Consider the following 21,563-nt stretch of genomic DNA (forward strand, 5'->3'; position numbering starts at 1 on the left):
GCGCCGAGAACCCCCCCAAAACACCCCCCATTCCCCTTCTCCTTCATCCCCCTGCCCCATAACTTTACTCCCCATTTTGGGGACTTTCCTCTTTTTTGGAGGAGGGCGCCCCAGCCCCCCAACGCAGCAACACCCCCCTCCTCATATTCCCACGCCCCCCCCCCCCCCGTAAAATAATCAAGATTATCTTAAAGTTGGGTATGGGGCAGTGGGGCTGAGCCCCCCACCCCTCACCCTCCCCACCGGCGGGGCCTTGTGGGGCTCCCCCCGAGGGGTGTGGGGGAGGATTTGGGGGGGGGTGTCACCCCGCGCCCCCTCCCCTCCGCAGGCGATGCCGTCGGTGATGGAGAAGCCCTCGGGGATCCTCTCCCGCAGCCGGGCGAAGTCGGTGGCCGCCGGCGGCGTCCCCCCCCCCTCCGAGGACGAGGGCAGCGAGGAGGAGCACGCCCACGGTGAGTGCTGCTCCCCCCACCCCCCAAAAACACGCCTGTGTGCCCCCCACCCCCCAAAAAACACGCCTGTGTCCACCCCCACCCCCCAAAATCACTCCCATGTCGTCGTCCCCCCCCCAATCACGCCTCTCTGTGTGTGTGTGTGTGTGTGTCCCCCCCGTGTCCCCCCACGCGGGGCACCACGTGTGTTGTTTTGGGGCGGGGGGGGGGGGCTGCGCTCACGTCACCCCCCCCACCCGTGGGGTTTTGGGGAGGGGGGACACATACACACACACGCACAAAGCCCCGGCCCCATTGTCCCCGGCCGCCCGCGTGGTGCGCCGGCCGCCGGCTTTGTTCACCAGTGGGGGGGGGGGGGCTGCCCTAGACCCCCCGTGACCCCCCCGCCCCCCCGTTAACCCCGCCCCCCCCTTTTTTTTCCCTCCCCGCCCCCCCCCAGACAGCATGATCCGGGTGGGGGCTGACTACCAGGCGGTGATCCCCGACTGCAAACCAGGTAGGGAGGGTGTGGGGGGAGTTGGGGGGCTCGGGGGGGGGGGGTTGGGGGGCGTGTCCCCCCCCTTTGACCTCCCTCCCCCTCCCCAGAGAGCCCCGCCCGCTACAGCAACAAGGAGCTGAAGGGGATGCTGGTCTGGGCCCCCAACCACTGCGTCTCCGACGCCAAACGTGAGCCCCCCCCCGCCCCCCAGTGCCATAGCGGGGCGTCCCTCTAGTGCCCCCCACCCCCTTTACCCCCCAACACCCCTTTTACCCCCCATACACCCCCGACCTACCCCAACACCCCCTTATCCCCCCCAAGACCCCCTGAACCCCCCCAAAACCCTCTTTCCCTCCTGTAGCCCCCCTAACACCCACCCTTGCCCCCAAACACCCTCTTTCCTCCTCGTAGCCCCCCCTTAAGCCCCCCTTTACCCCAACACCTCCTTCATCCCCCAACCCCACTTTTACCCCCCTTTTTGCCCCCCCTTTATGCCCTCAACACCCCCTTTGCCCCCCCTTACCCCTCCCTTACCCCCCCAACACCCCCCTTACCCCCCCTTTGCCCCCCAAACCTCCCCTTAACCCCCCCCCCCCTTTTACCCCCTCAGTGGACAAATACATCGCCATGGCAAAGGACAAGCACGGCTACAACATCGAGCAGGTACCCCAGACCCCTCCCGAAAGAGCGCGGGGTCCCCCCCGGGGTGCGCCCCACACCCCTCCTGACCCCCCCCGCGCCCCCGCCCCAGGCCCTGGGGATGCTGCTGTGGCACAAGCACGACGTGGAGAAGTCCTTGGCCGACCTGGCCAACTTCACGCCCTTCCCGGACGAGTGGACGGTGGAGGACAAGGTCCTTTTCGAACAGGCCTTCAGCTTCCACGGCAAGAGCTTCGCCCGCATCCAGCAAATGGTGAGAGAGCCCTCCCCAAAATACACCCCCGACCCCCCGGCGCCGGCTGGCCCCAGCCCCGGCGTCTCCCTGGGAACTCCAGGCTGGGGGTCGGTGTCCCCACGGGACCCCCAGGGTGTCCCCTGGGGTGCTGGGGGGGGGACAGGGGGGACTCCCCCGGCATCAAGGAGATGGTATGGGCCACCCCGACCCCCATAGGAGATGGCACAGGCCACCCCATTCCCCCTTATAGATGTTATGTGCTACCCCTGTACCCCCGTAGGGAATGGTACGTGCCACCCGGTGACCCCCCCCCCCATGGGATGGTACGTGCCACCCCGTGACCTCCCCATATGGGATGGTACGTGCCACCCTGTGCCACCCCCCCCACATGGGGTGGTATGTGCCACCCCTTGACCCTCCCCCCCCATATGGGATGGTATGTACCACCCCTTGACCCCCCCCCATATGGGATGGTATGTACCACCCCTTGACCCCCCCCCATATGGGATGGTATGTGCCACCCCTTGACCCCCCCCCATGGGATGGTATGTACCACCCCTTGACCCCCCCCCCATATGGGATGGTACGTGCCACCCCGTGACCTCCCCATATGGGATGGTACGTGCCACCCCGTGCCACCCCCCCGCCATGGGATGGTATATACCACCCCTTGACCCCCCCATAGGGGGTGGTACGTGCCACCCCTTGCCCCCCCCCATATGGGCTGGTATGTGCTACCCCCCGACCCCCCCCCATAGGAGATGGTACATGCCACCCCACCCCTGCCCCCAGCAGGTGGCACCTCCCACTCCCCCCATTTCTAGGGGACTTCCCCCCCCTCATATTTAGGGGGTGCCCCCCCTATTTATGCGGTTCCACCCCCCCCTTCTCAGGGGTTACCCCCCAATTTCTAGGGGGCTCTGCCCCCCATTTCTAGCAACCCCTGCCCCCTCCTTGAGCCAAACTCCCCCACCCCCTCACCCTGTGCCCCCCGCAGCTCCCCGACAAGCTCATCCCCAGCCTCGTGAAATATTATTATTCCTGGAAAAAAACCCGCACCCGAACCAGCGTCATGGACCGCCAGGCGCGGCGCCTCCTGGGCCGTAAAGACCGCGACGACAGGTAACACCCCCCCCCCCCAATCCCCCCAGATCCCTCCCCAAAATCCCCTTTTTCACCCCCGTTTCCGTAGCAACGACGAGACTGATGACCACCGCCCCGTTAACGAGGGGGAGACGGAGCCGCTGGACCCCAAAAAAGAGGTTTGAGGGGGGGGGAGGGAGGGGGCTGGGGTGACCGCGCTCACTTCGTGAGCGCGGTCACCCCAGCCCCCTCCCTCCCCCCCGTGTGAATGAATTCCAGCCTTTTTACCCCAAAACCGCCGCGCGGAAGGAGGCGCAATATCGTCACCACCCCCCGGCGCGCCACCGCCGGCGCCCCCCCCGGGGGATGCACCTCAGCCGGGAGGACGTCGCCGGCGTCACCGCCAACCCTGACCTGGGGGCTCTGGCTCTGCGGCAGCTGGATTGTCAGTTGGTTTCCCTCAAACGGCAGGTAAAAAAACCCCAAACCGACCAAAATTCCCCCCCAAATCTATGGGGTGCCCCCCAAGTGTGGGGTGACCCCCCCCCAAGCTCGATCGTCTGCTCGTTTCCCTCAAACGCCACATAAAAACTCTCCCTCCCTGTAATCTATGGGGTGCCTCTCTAGTTTTGGGGTGCCTCCCTCCATTGTGGGGTGTCTCCCTCGGTTGTAGGATGCCTCCCAAGTTATGGGGTGCCCCCCAAGTTGTGGGGTGACCCCTGGGACTCTCTCCCCTGCAGGTGCAGCGGATCAAACAGATCAACAGCGGCCTGAAGCAGGCGCTGGAGGGCGGCGTGGAGGGGCTGCGGCCGCCAGAGGTGAAGGTTGTGGGGGGGACCCACGGCGTCCCCACACCCCCCACGGCATCCTGCCGTGCCCCACGGCATCACCACTGGGCCCCATGGGGTCACCCCATGTCCCTGTGTGCCCCGTTGTGTCCCCAGGTTGCCCCACGGTGTCCCCCCACATGTCCCACGGCATTCCCATGTGCCCCACGGTATCCCTGTGTGCCGCATGATGTCCCTGCTGTGCCCCACGGTGTCCCCACACGCCCCACAGCATCCCCATGACCCCCATGGTGTCCTCCTCGTGCCCCACAGCGCCACACCGTCCCCCCACATCACCCCACGGTGCCCCACCTCACCCCACACCCTCACTTTTCCCTCAGGGCAACGGCAAATTCAGCTCTCGCTGGACGACGGACGAGCAGCTCCTGGCGGTGCAGGGTGAGCCCCCCCCCAGCCCCTCCTTCGTTATCCTCGTTAGCCCCCGCCGCCCTCGTTAACCCCGCCGCCCTCGTTAACCCCGCCGCCCTCGCCAGCCCTGCGGCGCTACGGCCGCGACTTCCCGGCGGTGGCGGGGGTGCTGGGGAACAAGACGGCGGCGCAGGTGAAGAGCTTCGTCCTGGGCGCCCGGCGCCGCTTCGGCCTCGACCGGCTGCTGCGCGAGCGGGAGGCCCCGAGGGCGGGTGACCCCCCCGCGCCCCCCCCGGGGGAGGGGCAGGAGGAGGAGGAGGACGAAGAGGTAAGTGGGGACCCCCCCCCCCCCCCCCGGTAGGATCCAGGCTGGGGACTGGGACCAGCAGCCCCGCCCCGGCCCTGGCCCCGCCCCAGCCAACTTTGGGCCCCACCCCTCGTCCAGCTGACCCCGCCCCTTGGCCCCACCCCCGGTCCGGCCCTGGTTCTGCCTCTTGCCCCTGCTGCTACCGAGTCTCGGTCCCGCCCCCGGTCCAGCCGTGGTCCCGCCCCTACCCAGTCTCGGTCCCGCCCCCCAGCTCGGCCCCGCCCTGACACCGCCTCTCTTCCCGCAGGTGCAGATCACAGGGGTGTCTCGCCCGCCCCCGACTCCCGCCTCGGCTCCGCCCCCAGCGCGGCCCCGCCCCCACCCTCCCCCTCGCGACCCCCGCAGCCCCCGCCCCTCCTGCGCCCGGCCCCGCCCAACGCCCCGGTGTTGCCGCGGCCGCCGCCTCCCCTCCAGCAGGGCCGGGCCCCGCCCCCTCTCATCCGCCCCGGCCACGCCCCCGCCGCCCGGCCACGCCCTCCCGCCGCCGGCCACGCTCCGCCCCGCTGAGCGCCGGGGAACCCGCGCCACGCCCCCCTCCGCAGCGCCCCCTGCTGGGCCGGGGGACACGCGGCCCCGGGGGGTCCCTGGGGGGGTCCCCGGCCGCGTTTGCAATAAAGGTATTTTACTAGAGCGGCTGCGTGCGCTGGGGGGGGGGTACTGGGTTGTACTGGGAGCACTAGTCGGAGGCAGCGGATCTTTCTGGAAATTTTTTAATCTAGAACCTGGAAAATCCACCGCGCGCGGGCTGGGGGCGGGGCTGGGGGCGGGGCCAGAGGCACTGCCCCTCCCCCCCCGGGCAGCAGCACCCCTGGGTGCCGCCCCTCCCCCCGCCGGGCAGGGGGTGGCAGTGCCCGGAGGGGGGGGAGGGGCGGTTGCTGGGGACACCCCCCCTCCCCCCGAGGTATGTAAAGGGCACGTGCAGCCCCTCCTCCCCCCCACGTGCCCCTGGGGGCGGGGCTACAGCAGGTCAAAGGCGGGGGTGGGGGCGACCCCCAGCAGCAGCACAGCCCCTCCCCCCCGCCCTTCCTGAGTGGGAGGAGGGGACACCCCATCACACACGCCCCACCCCCCTATAAGGCTGGGGGGTCAGTACTGGGGGGGGGGAGGGGCCACTAGGGCCCTGGGCCACCAACGGTCTCCCGAGGTGGCCCTGGGCCATCCAGGACATTCCCCATGGCTGCAGGTGGCCTTGGGCCACCAGGACCTGCCTGTGAGGTCCTGGTCTGTCCCCATGTCCCCCAGCTCTCCTCACACTGCCCGGGGCCACCAAGAAGGGCCCTGGGCCACCAGGATGTTCCCCATGGCCCCAGGCTGTCCTCACAGGGCCTTGGGCCACCAGGACGTGTCCCTGATGTCCTGGTCCATCAAGAATGGCCCCGTGTCCCCAAACATCCTCATGATGCCCTGAGCCACCAAGAATGGCCCCAGGATGTTCTCACACTGTCCTGGGCTACCAAAGACGGTCCCAGCTGGCCCTGGGCCACCAGGATGTTCCCCCTGGCCCCAGGCTGTCCTCACAACATCCTGGGCCACCAAAGACAGGCCCAGCTGGCCCCAGGCCACCAAGATGCTGCCCATGGCCCCAGGCTGTCCTCACAACATCCTGGGCCGCCAGGATGTCCCCATGAGGTCCTGGGCCACCAAAGACATCCCCAGCTGGCCCCGAGCCACCAGGACGTCCCCACAGGTTCCAGGCTGTCCTCACGATGTCCTGGGCCACTAAAGACATCCCCAGCTGGCCCCGAGCCATCAGGACGTCCCCACAGGTCCCAAGCTGTCCTCATGCCCTCCTGGGCCACTAAAAACATCCCCAGCTGGCCCCGAGCCACCAGGATGTCCCCACAGGTCCCAGGCTGTCCTCACGATGTCCTGGGCCACTAAAGACATCCCCAGCTGGCCCCGAGCCACCAGGATGTCCCCACAGGTCCCAGGCTGTCCTCACGCCCTCCTGGGCCACCAAAGCCATCCCCAGCTGGCCCCGAGCCACCCAGCCCCCCCGGGCTGTCCTCCCACGCTCCTGGCCACCGCCGCAAGGTCCCCAGGGGTCCCGGCTCCGACCACGCCGCCCCCACCGGGTCCCCGGGGCCGGCGGGGGGAGGAGGAGGAGGAGGAGGAGGAGGGTGGGGGGGGGGGGGCAGGCGGGGGCCGGCCGTGCCCGGCAGCGGCGGGTCCCCGCGGCGCGGGCCGGCGGCTCAGAGCTTGAGCTCGTTGGCCACCTTGGAGGCGATGTTCTTGAAGGCCATGGAGGTGCCGGCGATGCGTTTGAAGCGGACGCCGTTGAGGGAGAGCCGCGGGAGTTTACAAACCTCCATCTCCCACTGGACGAAGGAGTCGTGGCCGGGAGCGCCGTGGGCGCAGAGGAGGACGAAACGCTCCTGGGGTTCGCAACGGCAGCTGTTGGCGTCGAGAACCTTCCGGATCTCCCGTAACATCTCGCCGGGCTCCAAGGAACTCGTCGTTTTCATGCTCCAGGTGAAACGCAGGGAACGGGGTTTGGCTTCGCGCCCGCCGCCTTCGCGCGCCTCCTTCTCGGGACCCACCGCCGGCCTGGGGGCGGGGGGAGAGCGGCGTCAGCGGGAGCGCCCGAGGCGGGGCTGGGCACCCGCTGGGTGGCACCGGGGACCCAACGGGTGTCACCCAGGCAAACACGGGGGGCGTGGGTGTCAGCCAGGCAAACACGGGGGGCGTGGGTGGCACCGGGGACCCAACGGGTGTCAGCCAGGCAAACACGGGGGGCGTGGGTGTCACTGGGACACTAGGGGTGTCACTGGGACAGACACAGGGGTCATGGGTGTCACAGGGGACCCAATGGGTGTCACTGGGAGCGGCGGGGAGACCGGGGGTGCCACAAGGGACCCTGTGGGTGGCACCAGGACAGACGTGGGGGTCGTGGATGGCACAAGAGACCCAAGGGGTGTCACCGGGAGCAGCGGGGAGGCCAGGGGTCCCCAGAGGACCCAGTGGGTGTCACCAGGACAGATGTGGGGGTCATGAGTGGCACCAGGACACTAGGGGTGTCACTGGGACACTAGGGGTGTCACTGGGACAGACACGGGGGTCGTGGGTGGCACAGGGGACCCAGTGGGTGGCACCGGGACAGATGTGGGGGGCATGGGTGGCACAAGGGACCCAATGGGTGTCACCGGGACAGACATGGGGGTTGTAGGTGGCACAGGGGACCCTGTGGGTGGCACCGGGAATGGCGGGGAGGCTGGGGGTGGCACAGGGGACCCTGTGGGTGTCACCGGGACAGGCGGGGAGGCTGGGGGTGGCACAGGGGACCCTGTGGGTGTCACCGGGACAGACATGGGGGTCGTGGGTGGCACAGGGGACCCTGTGGGTGTCACCGGGACAGACATGGGGGTCGTGGGTGGCACAGGGGACCCTGTGGGTGTCACCGGGACAGACATGGGGGTCGTGGGTGGCACAGGGGACCCTGTGGGTGTCACCGGGACAGACATGGGGGTCGTGGGTGGCACAGGGGACCCTGTGGGTGTCACCGGGACAGACATGGGGGTCGTGGGTGGCACAGGGGACCCTGTGGGTGTCACCGGGACAGACATGGGGGTCGTGGGTGGCACAGGGGACCCTGTGGGTGTCACCGGGACAGATGCGGGGGTCGTGGGTGGCACAGGGGACTCTGTGGGTGTCACCGGGACAGATGCGGGGGTCGTGGGTGGCACAGGGGACCCAGTGGGTGTCACCGTGACCCACGGGGTGAGGCTAGGCCGTCAGGGCGGAGTCCCGGGGGTCCCCGCACCCCGGGGGTCCCCGCGCTCACCTCAGCGTCTCCACCCGCTCCTTGCTCTCGGGCTCGTGCGGGTTCCTCGAGAAACACAAACGGGGCAAAAATCAGTGGGGGGAAGGGGGGGGGGTGGAAACCCAGGGTGGGGGGCAGCCCCTCCCCCCTCCCGCCCCCCCCCCGACGGACAGACGGCACCGGGGCAGGGGGACGGACGGACACAGACGGGGCGGGGGGCGTGCGGGGCGGGGGGCGGCATGCGGGGCGGGGGCACCCCGGCGCGGCCCTACCTTCTGGCAAACCTGAAAGACAGATTTCTACAAAGACAAACAGAAGAGAAGGGCGACGTTGGGAGGGGGCGGGGGGCGGGGAGGGGGCCGGGATGACGCCACCCCCCTCCCCCACACCCCCCGTGGTTGGGTGGGTCCCCCCTCCCCATCTCCCCGCCCCTCAGGTGGGGCTGGGGGTCAAGGCGAGGAGCCGGGGGTCCGGGGTGAAGCAGCCCCCCAACCCTGCGGCCTCAGCCCCGGCTCTGTGGCCCCACACGGGGCGGGGCGGGGGGGGACGACACAGACAAAGGGACAGGAGGAGGCATGGGGGGGGTCCCCAAGGTGGGTGGCAGGGGACTTGAGGGGACACGGGGTGGGGAGGGGGGGGACACAGGAGGCAGAGAGGGGGACACAGAAAAGCCCGGGGGGGGGGGGGGGGGGACAAAGGGGACACACAGAGGGGGTGGGGGGGTACAGAGGAGCCTGGAGGAACAAGGAGGGGGGACAGAGAAGCCCTCGGGAACAAGGGGGGGACATGGGGGGGACAGGGAAGCCCCCAGGGGACAAGGGGGGGGACAGGGAAGAGTCCTGAGGGGGTGAGAGGGGACATGGAGGGGGGACACCGAGGAGCTGTGGTGTGGGACGAGTGGCATGGGAGCCCGGGGGGGGGACACACGGGGGGGCGGGGGGACACACATAGCAGAGGAGGAGCCCTCGGGGCGGGGGGGACGCAGGGACAAAGGGACACACGGGGGGACACGGGGGGGCAGCCCAGGACACACACACCCCGAAGGGACCACGCAGCGGGGGCCGCGCGGCGACAGCGGCATCCGCTCTCCCCCTCCCCTTTCCTCCTCCTCCTCACCTCCGGACGAACTTGGAGGTGAACTTGCTGAAGAGGCTGGCGGAGGGGCCGCGGCGGCCCTGGCTGGTGCCGGAGGGCGAGGCGGGGGGCAGGCCGGGGGGCAGCGCGTAGGGCAGGGGGGCCTGGTCGCGCGCCTGCCGCAGCTGCCCGGCGTGGAAGGTGCTGCGGCTGGAGACCCCCCGGGGGAAGCTGGGGCGCTCCCCGGGGCCCTGGCTGACGTTGTGGGCCGAGGGAGAAGCTGCCGGCACCCGGCCGGGCGCCCCGCTACGGGAACGGGGAAAAGGGGGGCGGGGGGGGTTAGTTGGGGGTCCGGCCGAGGCCCCACGGCACCCCACGGACCCACCCGGCGCCCCACGGCACCCCCGGGGACCCGCTGGTGCCTTGTCACGCCCCGGGGACCCGCTGGCGCCTCGCAGCGTCGCGAGGGTCTGCCAGCACCCCTGTTGCACCCCGGGGACCCACTGGTGCCCCACAGACCTGCCAGGGCCCTGCCCGCACCCTGGGGACCTGCTGGCACCCCACGGCACCGCAGGGACCTGCCAGTACCATGCTACACCCTGGGGATCCCACTGGTGCCCCATGGTAGCATGGGAGCCTGCCAGCACCCCACAGCACTGTGGGGTCCCGCTGGCACTCCAGGGACCCACTGACACCCCACAGCACCGTGGGGACCCGCCGGCACCCCAGGGACCCACTGACACCCCACAGCACCATGGGGACCCACCGACACTCCAGGGACCCACCGACACCCCACAGCACCATGGGGACCCGCTGGCACCCCACAGTACCATGGGGTCCCAGTGGCACCCCAGGGACCCACCAGCACCCCACAAAACCATGGGGTCCCCCCGGCACCCCAGGGACCCACCAGCACTCCGCAGCACTGTGGGGACATGCCAGTGCCACGCCGCACCCTGGGGACACATCAGCACCCCAGAACACCCCAAATCCAACCCCCTCCTCTGGGGGATACTCTGGGGCGTCAGCTGGGGCCAGGGAACACCCCGAGTCACCCCAAATCCCCCTCCCGTTCCCTGGGGTGCTGCAGTGGGGCTGGGGAGAGGCACATGGGGACCCCCCCCCAAACCCTCCCAGGGGTCCCCCTGAGCCACGGCCCCGCCGCTGGGATTTTGGGGGGAGGTTGGGGGGCCTTGCCTGGGCCGGGGGGCCTCGCAGTTGGCGTCGGCGGGGGTGGCGGCGGGTTTCGGGTGCTGCCGGGACCGCGGGGGGGGCCCGGGGGCCGGGGGGGCGGCGGGCGAGGGCCGACAGCCCGGCGTGGGTAGGCTAAGGAGAGAAAAGCGGGGGGCGCAGGGCGGCGGGGAGGGGTGTTAAGCGGGGCGGGGGGGGGGGGATGTTTTTGGGGGGCGCGGGGGGGTCCCCTACCTGTCCTTGCCGTTCTGCAGGGAGCTCTGGCCCAGGCTGGCCCGGTCCAGCAGCGGGGAGTTACGGCTCCGCGTGGTGCCGGTGGAGAGGACGCTGTTCTGTGGGGAGGGGGGGACACTCAGGGGGCACCCCAAAATGAAGGACCCCCCCCACTCCCACCCCTGCACCCCCAAAGGACTTTGCCCCCCGCCCCAAGCCAGGGGACGCGGGTGTCCGAGGCCCCCCCGGCTCCCGGCTCGCACACCCAAGGGACCCAGGCGTGGGTGCCCCCCACCCCGTGCTGACCGTGGAGGGTGAGGGGGTGCCCTTGGCTCGCTCCAGGCCGGGCAGGGGGCTGGGGGGCACCTTGGCAGTGCTGCCCGCCCGCCGCCCCCCCTCTTCCTCCCCTCCTCCTCCTCCTCCTCGCTTGTTCTCGGCGTTGGCCGCCTGCGTCTTCTTGGAGTAGGAGGCCGAGGTGGGGATGGAGAGACCGGCTGTGGGCGGGGAGGGGTGTCAAGGGTGGGGGGCCCCAGGGCGCCCCACTCCTCACCCCCGCCCCGTGCCACTCCCCTGCCCCACAGGGACCCCCCCTGCTTCATCCCCTCTGCCCGCAGGGACCCAGCTGCCCCCCAGGTGTGTGCGTGTGTGGGGGGGCACGCTCCCCACCCCACAGGGACCCCGGTGTCTGGGGACCCTGGTCCTGGGCACCCCCCTGCTCCCACCCTTGAGGGACTCAGTGCCCCGGGCCACCCCAAGCCGCCCACCCATGGACCCATGCCCCCCACCCAGGCACCCAGATGCCCCCCTTGGCCCCCCCACCCAGGGACCCATGCCCCCCTTGGCCCCCCACCCAGGGACCCGATGCCCTCCTTGGCCCCCCACCCAGGGACCCGTGCTCCCCACCCAGGGACCCGATGCCCCCCATGCCCCCCTTGGCCCCCCACCCAGGGACCCGATGCCCTCCTTGGACCCCACCAGGGACCCGTGCTCCCCACCCAGGGACCCGATGCCCCCCTTGGCCCCCCACCCAGGGACCCATGCCCCCCTTGGCCCCCCACCCAGGGACCCAGCTGCCCCCCTTGGCCCCCCAGCCAGGCACCCAGCTGCCCCCCTTGGCCACCCAGGCGTCGGGGGGAGGAGGGGGCTCACCCTGGTCGCTGACGCGGCGTTTGGGGTTGGCGGAGACGCTGCGCTGCACCTTGTGTGCCGGGGAGGGGCCCGAGCTGTTGGCCAGGTCGGGGGCCGCCCGCGGCTTCAGCGCCAGGCTGTCCTCCAGCTGGGGGGGGACACGTGTGGGGACGCGGTGGGGGACACACCGAGCGGGCGTGGGGACCCTCCGGCCAGGGAGGGGACGTGCTGGCACGGGGCGCAGACGGAGACGTGCTGGCGCAGCGACACGCGATGGCACGGGGACACGCGATGGGATGAGGACACGCTGGCACGGGGCGCAGCCGGGGACGGGGATGTGCTGGCACAGGGCGCAGCTGGGGACACGCGATGGCACGGGGACACGCTGGCACGGGGCGCAGCCGGGGACGGAGACGTGCTGGCGCAGCGACATGCGATGGCACGGGGACACGTGATGGGATGGGGACACGCTGGCACGGGGTGCAGCCGGGGACGGGGATGTGCTGGCACAGGGACACGCAATGGCACGGGGACACGCTGGCACGGGGTGCAGCCGGGGACGGAGATGTGCTGGCACAGGGACACGCGATGGCACGGGGCGCAGCTGGGGACACGCGATGGCACGGGGACACACGATGGCACGGGGCGCAGCCGGGGACGGAGATGTGCTGGCGCAACGACACGCGCTGGCACGGGGCGCAGCTGGCGACGCGCGATGGCGCGGCGACGCGCGCTGGCACGGGGCGCAGCTGGCGACGCGCGATGGCGCGGCGACGCGCGATGGCACGGGGCGCAGCTGGCGACGGGGACGCGCTGGCACGGCGCGCAGCCGGGGACACGCGACGGCACGGGGACGTGCTGGCACGGGGTCAGGGTACGGCCGGGGAGGACGGTGTGTCCCCCCCCGCAGCACCCCATCTTGTCCCCACATCCCCTCCATGTTGCCCGTCACGCCCGCGTCCTCGCGTTCCTCCCCGTGTCCCCTCGCTGTCCCCTCGCACCCTCCGCTGTCACACCCACGTCCCCAACCCCATCCCACCTCCCTCACGTCCCCGCAACCCTCCACCGCGACCCCATGTCCCGCGTCCCCTCCGTGCTCCGCCGCGTGCCCACGTCCCCTCCACGTGTCCCCACGTCCCGTCCACGTGTCCCCACGTCCCGTCCACGTGTCCCCACGTCCCCGCACCTCTGAGCTCTTGTGGTCCAGCAGCAGGTAGGTCGCCATCACCTCATTGTACTTCTGCCCCACCAGCGACTCCTGGATCTCCTCCCGCGTGTACCCCATGGACACCATCAGCTCTGCGGGGTCGGGGGGGGGGACAGGCCTCAGCGGGGGAACCCGGGTGCCTGGGAGACCCCTCGGGGACCCCCCCACCCCAAAAATAAAGGCGTCTGGGGGAGGGTCCTACCTGTCCTGCGGGGGTCTTTGTAGTCTGGCACGGGCTCCATGTAGGGCTTCAGCTCGTCGTCCTCGTGGCCCACGTTCATCCAGCGGTCCTTCATGATTTGCTGGGGGGAGGCAGCAAAGGGGGGCTTGAGGGGGGGGCTGGGGGTCCCGGGGACATTTTGGGGGGGCAGAAGGAGGCTCCAAGGGTCCCTGGTGCTGTGCGAGGGCTTTCACTGGGGGGCGTTTCGGGGATAAGCGGGACCCAGGACCATCCTGGGGGTGCCCAGGCCCACACTGGGTGACCTGAGGGTGCCCAGGACCACGTCGGAGGTGTCCGAGGGGTCCTGGGGGTGCCCAGGACTGCCCTGGGGGTGCTGGGGGTACCCGGGAGGGCTCCTCGGGGGGGACAGGACCACATTGGGGGTCCTAGGGGTGCCCAGGGGGGCTCCTCAGGGCAGGAGGGGGGCAGGACCACCCTGGGGGCGCCCAGGACTGTGCTGGAGGTGTCTAAGAGGTCCTGGGGGTGCCCAGGACTAGGCGGGGGGGCATCTGGGGGGGGTCCTGGGAGATCCCAGGATCACACCGGGTGCCCCAGGGGGTACCCAAGACCACGCTGAGGATCTTGGGGTACTCTCAGGGTTGTCTAAGACCATGCTAGGGGGTCCCAGTGGTGCCCGGGACAACACTGGGGGTACTCAAGGGGTCCCGAGGGTGCCCTGGGGGCTCCCAAGACCACACCAGGGGTCCCTGGGCAAACTTAGGGGCACCCAAGACCACACTGAGGATCTTGGGGTGCTCTTGGAGCTGTCCAGGACCATTCTTAGTGAGAGGTCCTGGGGGATCCCAGGGATGTCCAGGACCACGCCGAAGGTACCCAGACCACCCTTGGGTGTCCCGGGGGTGCCCAGGACCCCACTGGGGGTGCCCCGTGGGTCTCCTGTCCCCCATCTCACCTCCAAGGTGCCCCTCTTCGTAGGATTAAGGATAAGGAACTTTTTCAGCAGGTTTTCGCAGTCAGTGGACATGTAGAAGGGGATCCGGTACTTGCCCCGCAGCACCCGTTCCCGCAACTCCTGAGGCGACAAACACCCATCAGCACACGACGACCCGCCGGCCGGCCGCCCCCCACCCCCAGGGACCCCTGGGGATCCCCCAAAACGCCCCAAAAGGGCGTTACCTTAAGGTTTTGCCCGTCGAAGGGCAAGGACCCGCTGACCAGGGTGTAGAGGATGACGCCCAAGCTCCAGACGTCGACTTCGGGACCGTCGTATTTCTTCCCCTGGAAGAGTTCGGGGGCGGCGTAGGGAGGGGACCCACAAAACGTGTCCAGTTTGTTCCCAAAAGTGAATTCGTTGCTGAAGCCAAAATCGGCGATTTTGATGTTCATGTCGGCGTCCAGCAGTAGATTTTCCGCCTGTCTCGGGGGAGGGAGAGCACCCCGAGGGGGTTTAAGGGTGTCTGGGTGCTCTGCTTGGGGGGTTTTGGGGGTACGTGGCTACAGCCGGGGGTGGTTCTGGAGGTATCTGGTGACCTTCTGGGGGTCCCAGGGGTGTCGAGGTGCTGCCCCGGGGGTCCCGGCACGTCCCAGGGTGGCTGGGCGCTACCCTGGGGATCCTGGGTGCTGCCCTGGGGGTTGAGGGGCATCTAGGTGCTGCCCTGGGGCTTCAGGGGTGCCTGGGTGCTACCCCGGGGGTCCCAGGTGCCGCCCCAGGTGTTCAAGAGTGTCTGGGCACTACCCTGGGGGTCCTGGGTGCTACCCTGGGGCTCTCAAGTGTGTCTGGGTGCTGCCCTGGAGTCAAGGGAGAGCGCGGTGTAGCCCGTGGAGCACCTTGGGGTGCTGGCAGGGGTCCCAAGGGGGGGGTCAGGGGCTTTAAACAGGGGGGGGGTCCCTCACCTTCAAGTCCCTGTGGACAATGAACTTCTGGTGGCAGTACTGCACGGCCGACACTATCTGCAGGAGAGGGGGGTGTCAGGGAGGGGCCCCCACCCCAGGGAGGGGGAGCTCAGGGGCATCCCCCAGCCCCCTGGGGACACCGGGGTATCCCCAAACCCCCTCGGGGGGGGTGTCACCCCGCTGTCCCCCCCCACCCGACCTGTCGAAACTTCGCCCGAGCTTCCTTCTCCTTCATGCGCCCGTGGGCCACCAGGTAGTCGAAAACCTCACCTGGGGGGGGGGGGGGAGAGGGGAGGGGGCGAGGACACAGAAGGCAGGGGTGAGGGGCAGCCCTGCCTCCTCCCTGCCTGCTGCGTCCCCCCTGCCTGCTCCCTGCCTGCTGCTCACCCCCGCTGGCGTACTCCATGACAAGGTAAAGCGTCTTCTCCGTCTCGATCACCTCGAAGAGCTTCACTGCAAAGGGTGGGGGGGGGGGGGGAAAGCGGGGCTGGAGAGGGGGGGGGAGGCAGGGTGGGGGACACCCCCTGGGACACCACCCCCCCCCCCCGCCCCCCAGGGTGGGGGGCAGCACCCGGGGTGGGGGAAAAGGGGGCAGAGGAGTCCCAGCACGCAGCTGGGGGGGCTCACCTATGTTGGGGTGGTTCAGGACCTTCATTATTCGCACTTCGCGGAAGAGCTGTGAGGAAGGGGGTGGGGGTGGTTTGGTGGTGGGTTTTGGGGTTTTTTTTTGGGGTGGGGGGCGAGATGCCGTGTCCCCCCGAAAGCTGCTGCCCCCCTCCCCGCCCCGGTGACCCCCCCCCTCCTCTCACTTTCTGCAGGCTGGAGGAGTTGAGCTGCGTCTTGTCGATGATTTTGACGGCGACCTGGGAGGGGTGAGGGGGTGTCAGGGGGAGGGGACCGTCCCCAAAGCCATCCCCGCGCCGCGGTGGCACCGACGGGACGAGGAGCGGGAGCCAAAACCGTCCCCGCGCCGCGGTGGCACTCGCAAGAGAAGGACCACGAGCCCAGAACCGACCCCACGCCACGGTGGCAGCCACCGCCGAGGACCGCGAGCCCGTCCCCATGCCACGGTGGCACCCACGGGGCGAGGACCGCGAGCCCAGCGCGGCGGCGGCACCCACCTCCTTGCCGGTGAGGACGTGCCGGGCTAACTTGACCTTGGCGAAGTTGCCCTTGCCGATGGTTTTCAGCAGACGGTAGTTGCCGATGTGGGGCTGCTCGTCGGCGGAGGTGGCCGAATTCCGGCGCAGCATGTTGGCCTTCCCGCCGCCCTTCCCCTCCGTGGGACCCGGCTGCGGGGACACCGACGGGACAATCAGCTCGATGTCCCCCGTCCCTGCGTCGTCGTGTGTCGTCCCCCCCCTCCCCAAGTACTCCCCGGGGGGGGGGTCCCGGAGGCTCTCGGCAAAGCCGGGAGCAAAGTCCGGGAGCGCCGCTGCCGTACGGCGCCGTGCCGCGCCCCGGACAGGCCGGGAGCCGCCCCCGATACCTGACGCAAGCGCCGTGGTTTCGGGCTGGGCTGGGGTGGGGGGGACAGGGCCAGCGCGGTGACACCCCCTCCCCGGGAGGGGACAGGGACGTGGCTGTCCCCTCCCCACCCCCCTCCCAGCCCAAATGTTGTGATTTTACCCCAAAACGGGCAACGCGGGCGCCGGCGTTCACCCCACACCCAAAACAGGGGGCCCGGGGGGGGAGTCCCCCAAGACGCCTCTGCCACCAAACCCCCCATCCCACACCCCAAAAGACCCCCCCACGCCTCCCCCCCAGGGTCACCCCGGCTTCGGGGACGCTTTGGGGGAGCGAACCACCGGCGCCGGGCGATGCCACCCCCCCGCCGCGCTGTCACCGCTCTGGTGACACCGGAGATAACGGGCACGCGTGAGCGGGCAGGGGAGTCGAGCCAAACCACCCACCCCCAATTTGGGGCCACCGCAGCCCCCCAGAACCTTGCTGGTGTTTTGGGGGGCCCCACACTTTTGGGGTGCCCCCGCCGTGGGAAGGAAACCACCGGCGGAAGCAAGGGGAGGGGTGGGGGGGGAGTTTTCGGCGTTGCTCAGCCGGCGATGGCGCAACGGGGCGCGAGGCGCCGAGCCCCCAGATTTTGGGGGGAACGTGGCTTTTTGGGGACTGAGGGGGAACCGGATCCTCCCCCTCCCCCAAAATCCAGCGCTTTGCCGGGAGGATGATGGGGAAAAGTGAAGAAAAACGGGGTTTTTCTGCCAAAAAACTACCGTGGCAACGGGGCGGGGAGCGCGCTCCGCCATCTGGCCGCGCTGCCAGGGAATTAATTCGGGGTTTCGAGGCGTGCGGCAGCACCAACGCCGGATCCCTCCCCCCTCCAAAGAAACGTGGGGGTCCGCAGCGGCGCCGGCCAGCGGTCAGCGTGCCTGGCATTTCTCCGGCACCTCTTATCGGCGAGGCTGGAGTGGCCGGCAAACATCCCCCGGCACTGGCGGCTCTCCTCCACCCCCCTCCGGCAAAGGTCATGCCGGGAGAGCGGCGGCGGCTGTGCCAGGGCCCGGTGAGGCTTTTGCCGAAAGCGTCGCCGGCTCCGGGCTTTGCCAAAACGCCGGGAGGTCGTCACCGTCTCCCTCGGCGGGACATGGGCGGCCACCTCGGCATTCCCGGTTTTGGCAAAGCGGGGAAGGACTCGGCCCTCGGCACCGCGGCGTTTCCCCCCGCGGCTATGAAGAGCGGTGCCGGGCTTGGCGCTCGTTAACCCAACTCTCGTTAATTAAACGGGCCCTGAGCTCGGCTCTAAACCCCTCCCCTCGCTGCCGAAACCCCTCGTGCCTCGGTTTCCCCACCCCAAACCCAGCGCCACGGCGGGGGACTCACGCTCGGCGACCCCAACCCAGCTCAAGCTCACGGCAGCGCCGGCGATGCCAACGGCTGCGGCCGGCCCGGCGCGGGGTGGTGCCGGCAGCCGGCCGAAGCTCGCCGAGAGCTGAACTCCCCGAGGAGCGCCGGGAACGCCAGACCGGCTCGACCGGTTGGGGCTGACGCCGGCTCGGCCGGGCCGCCGGAGCCGGAGGGGGGTTGCGGTGTCGTGCCGTGGTTTTGGGGAACACCTGAAGCACCAGGGGGGTGAAAACGGGGCAGAAAAGGGAAAAAAAAAGGAAAAAAAAAAAAAAGGAGGGCCCTGTCTCGCTGGCCGGCTGCCGTTAAGAGCCCAACCGCTGGGCATCGCCACCGGAATGGCGGCGGGGATGACGTCACCGGGTCTGGGGGTGATGTCACTAGATCCACTGGTGATGTCACGGGTCAGGTCTAAAGATCCCGGCGCGAAGAAGCCGAGGTGCCGGCGGTGCTGCCGACAGCGCCGCGGGCACAAAACCAGCAGCAACCGGCTCCGGCGTAACCGGTAACCAGTAACGGCGCAAGCGGTAACGGCCGGCGGGCCCATCACCGCCTCGGCAGCCGGCGGGAGATGGTGAAACAGCTTTGGTGCGGCGGCGCTGAAATGTCAGCCAAATTTAGTTATTCTCGAGAAAATTTTTTTGGTGTTTTTTTATATAAAGCCGCGCCAGATCGGCCTCCACGTGACGGAGGAGCTGCAGAGGGGCAGGGACCCCAATTTCGGGTGCCGGTTTAGCGAGGGGGGGGAAGATACGGCAGCCCCCCGGTAACTCTGTCGCTCCCCCTCCCCAAATCCTCCCAGCCGGCAAAAATTCTCCTCTGTCTTTACATAACGGACGAAAAATAAAGGAAAACGACCCAAAATGAGGGGGTGCCTGATGCCCCGGTGACAGCCAGAGAGCAGGTGGCATCGCCTTGTCCTCAGCGCTGGGGACACGGAGATGAAGCCACTTCCAACCCCCCGCTCGGGCTACATCCTGCAGGAGTCCCTCTCCATCGCCTGGGGGTCCCTCCCCATCGTCCGGGGGTCCCCCCTCTCATTGCAGAAGGTGGGGAGTCCCCCCAAAATACCAGCCAAAACGGGGGTGCCACACTGCTGGGGAAGCCAAGGTGCCTCCCAGGACCCCCCCCCCCCCCCCCAAAAAAAGGGCTGAGCCATAAGTAGGGTCCCCCAGCAGCACGTGAAGCTGGGAGCAGGGGGGGACCCCAAAAGCCCCCCAAACCTACACCCCAAAATGGAGGACCCCCCTTCCAGCTGCCCCCCACCCAAGAGGCCTGGGAGTCACCCCCTCTCCCAAAACACACAGGGGTGAACCCCCACCCTCCCCATCTTGGGGGCAGGCTGGTCCCCCACCACAAAGGTGGGCACCCACATGATTTTTGGGGGGCTACACTCCTCACAGCCCCCCCACCCCAAAACCCCACGGAGAGCGCCCAGCCCATGGCAGCGATGCCACCCCCGCACCCCCGCCATAGGGGGGGTGGGCACAGCAGGGAAGGGGGTGGGCTGACGCCCCCACACCCAGTCCGCGCGGCCACCGAGACGGGGGACACACACACACGCCGTTGACAACACCGACACCCCAAATCCTCACACCCCTCCACGGGCAGATACCGTACCCCCAGGGGGACCAATATGGGAGGCTGGCATTCCCCCCCCCCCGCCCACTCCCCTTCTTTTGGGGTGCGAGCCCCAAACCCCTCGTCCCTGCCTTTGGTGGTAGGGACACCCTGGTGTCCCTTAGGGACCCTCTAAAATGGGGGGGCCCAGCCCAGGGGCACCTCCTCCCACGGAGGAGCCCGATCCAGCCCCCGAGGGGGGGCCCTGGCTCAGATCCCCCCACCCCACACGGGGGTCTGGGCCAGGGCAGGCCCCAGGGTACGTCATGGGGGGGCTGTGACAGGCACAGGGCCCCCCCCCAGGACCCCACTGCAGAGGGGTCAGGCTGGGGGGCACAGGGCCCCCTCAGACCCCCTCTTTCTCCTCACAAAATGGCCCCCGACCCCCTCAGACTCCCCAATTCTTCCTCACAAAACGGCTCCAGACCACCCCGACTCCCCTTCCCCCCTCATGGAGGGGCTCAGGGGCACCCCAGACCTCCCTTTTCCCCCCACAAAACGGCCCACGATCCACTCAGACCCCCTTTTCCCTCACGAACCGACGCCAGACCCCCCCCTTTTCTCTCACGAACCGACCCCAGACCCCCCTTTTCCCCTCACAAACCGGCCCCCACGGAGGGGCCGGGCTCCCTTCAGACCCCCCCCCCCGCCGCTCCCCTCACGGAGGCCCTACCCCATCGCCGGCCCTACCTGTTCCGCGTCCCTCTCGTTGACGGTAGGTAGAGGGCTGCGACCGCTGCCCGACATGGCGGCCCCCCCCCCCGCCGCCGCCGGCGACTATCGCGATAGGGGAAAGCTGCGGCGGGCGGTGTGCGGGGAGGGGGTAGGGGAGGTGGGGGGGGGGGGGGGAAGAGGGAGCCCCGGGCCGCGCTCAGGCAGCGGGGGGGGGCCAGGCCACCGGCATGGGGGAGGCCGGGGCGGGGGACGGGAGAGGAGAAGGGGGAGAGAGGGAAGCGGGCGGCGAGTCCGCCCGGCCCGGCCGCCGCCACCGCCTCACGCTCTTGCCTCCTCAGCACCCAGCGGCTCCCAACATGGCCGCCGCCGCCGGCCCTCGGCCATTTCCGCCGCCGCGCCGGAAACACCCGACACGCCTCCCGCTCCTCTTCGGCTCTTTCCGGATTGATTCGGCTCCGTACCGCTTCCCGGCTTCGGGTGTTTCCGGCGCAGCTCCGGAATCACCCGACAAAGCCTCTCACCTGCCCTATCCCGGCGCGGAAAGATCCGAAGACGCCTTCGGCAATTTCCGCTGACAGCCGCGGGAAGAGCCGAGCTCCGCCTCCGCCGCCACTTCCCCGAGTGGATCCGGAAAGACCCGAACACCATTCGGCGGCCATCGGCTCTTTCTGCTCACTGACGGAAACACCCGAGCGGAGCCGAATCCCCCCCTCCCCGTCCCTGCTGGCGACCCCAGGAGGGCGGGGGAGGCCTGGACGCCTTGGTTGCAACGGGGACGGAACTGGGAGCACTGGGAGCACTGGGAGGGGAGACCGGTCCGGGGCGGGGGTGTGGAACCAAGAATAGATGGGGCGGGGCCAGGTGGCGAAGCCACGCCCACTCCCCAGTTTTTAAAACGGGAGATGGGTGTGGTCTCCACGCGCAGACCACGCCCTTTCTGGACCAAATGGGCGGGGCCTGCCCGGGGACCTGGGGGTGGTGATGGCTTCTTGGGTGCCCCACAGGTTCGGGGACCCCGAGACGATGCTACAAGGCGGGGGTGGGGATGGGGGGGGCTGCATGGGGGAGGGGAGCATCCAGGGGCTCCCCTTCCCCCCCTTGGGGTGACCCCCTGCTTAAAATCCTTTTTATAAGGGGGGTGCGCTTTTTTGGGGCAGGGAGTGGGCTGAGACCTGACGGCAACTCATCGCCCCCACCACAGCCCCCCCACCGCGGGGCGGGGCGGGCTTGCGGGGGGGATGGGAAAGGCGCGCGGCCCCTTTAAATTTACCCAGGAGCCCTTAAAGGAGCC

At 69.5% G+C, this 21,563-nt stretch overlaps 2 protein-coding genes across 2 annotated transcripts; one reads left to right on the forward strand and one right to left on the reverse strand.

Annotated features, from left to right (window-relative positions):
• Positions 1–331: 331 nt before the first annotated feature.
• RCOR2 (REST corepressor 2) lies at positions 332–4,978 on the forward strand (the record flags this gene model as incomplete). The annotated part of the gene is given in 13 exon segments (XM_082012383.1): positions 332–452; positions 892–948; positions 1,038–1,118; positions 1,541–1,593; positions 1,682–1,843; positions 2,823–2,947; positions 3,018–3,087; positions 3,188–3,379; positions 3,649–3,726; positions 4,077–4,134; positions 4,230–4,432; positions 4,719–4,773; positions 4,776–4,978. Coding segments are annotated over 13 exon segments (1,458 nt in total).
• Positions 4,979–6,272: 1,294 nt separating this feature from the next.
• On the reverse strand, positions 6,273–20,344 carry MARK2 (microtubule affinity regulating kinase 2; the record flags this gene model as incomplete). Its single annotated transcript, XM_082012395.1, has 18 exons — positions 6,273–7,018; positions 8,253–8,297; positions 8,504–8,530; positions 9,348–9,611; positions 10,731–10,828; positions 11,016–11,203; positions 11,859–11,985; positions 13,024–13,136; positions 13,247–13,346; positions 14,178–14,297; positions 14,402–14,638; positions 15,119–15,175; positions 15,318–15,388; positions 15,506–15,571; positions 15,746–15,794; positions 15,928–15,981; positions 16,240–16,410; positions 20,288–20,344. The coding sequence occupies 18 exons, from the start codon at positions 20,342–20,344 to the stop codon at positions 6,664–6,666; spliced, it is 2,199 nt and encodes a 732-aa protein (XP_081868521.1). The 3' UTR covers positions 6,273–6,663.
• Between the last annotated feature and the right edge of the window lie 1,219 nt (positions 20,345–21,563).

The sequence above is a fragment of the Phaethon aethereus genome (assembly GCF_964289735.1).
Source record: "Phaethon aethereus genome assembly, chromosome: 37".
NCBI classification, from domain to species: Eukaryota; Metazoa; Chordata; class Aves; order Phaethontiformes; family Phaethontidae; genus Phaethon; species Phaethon aethereus.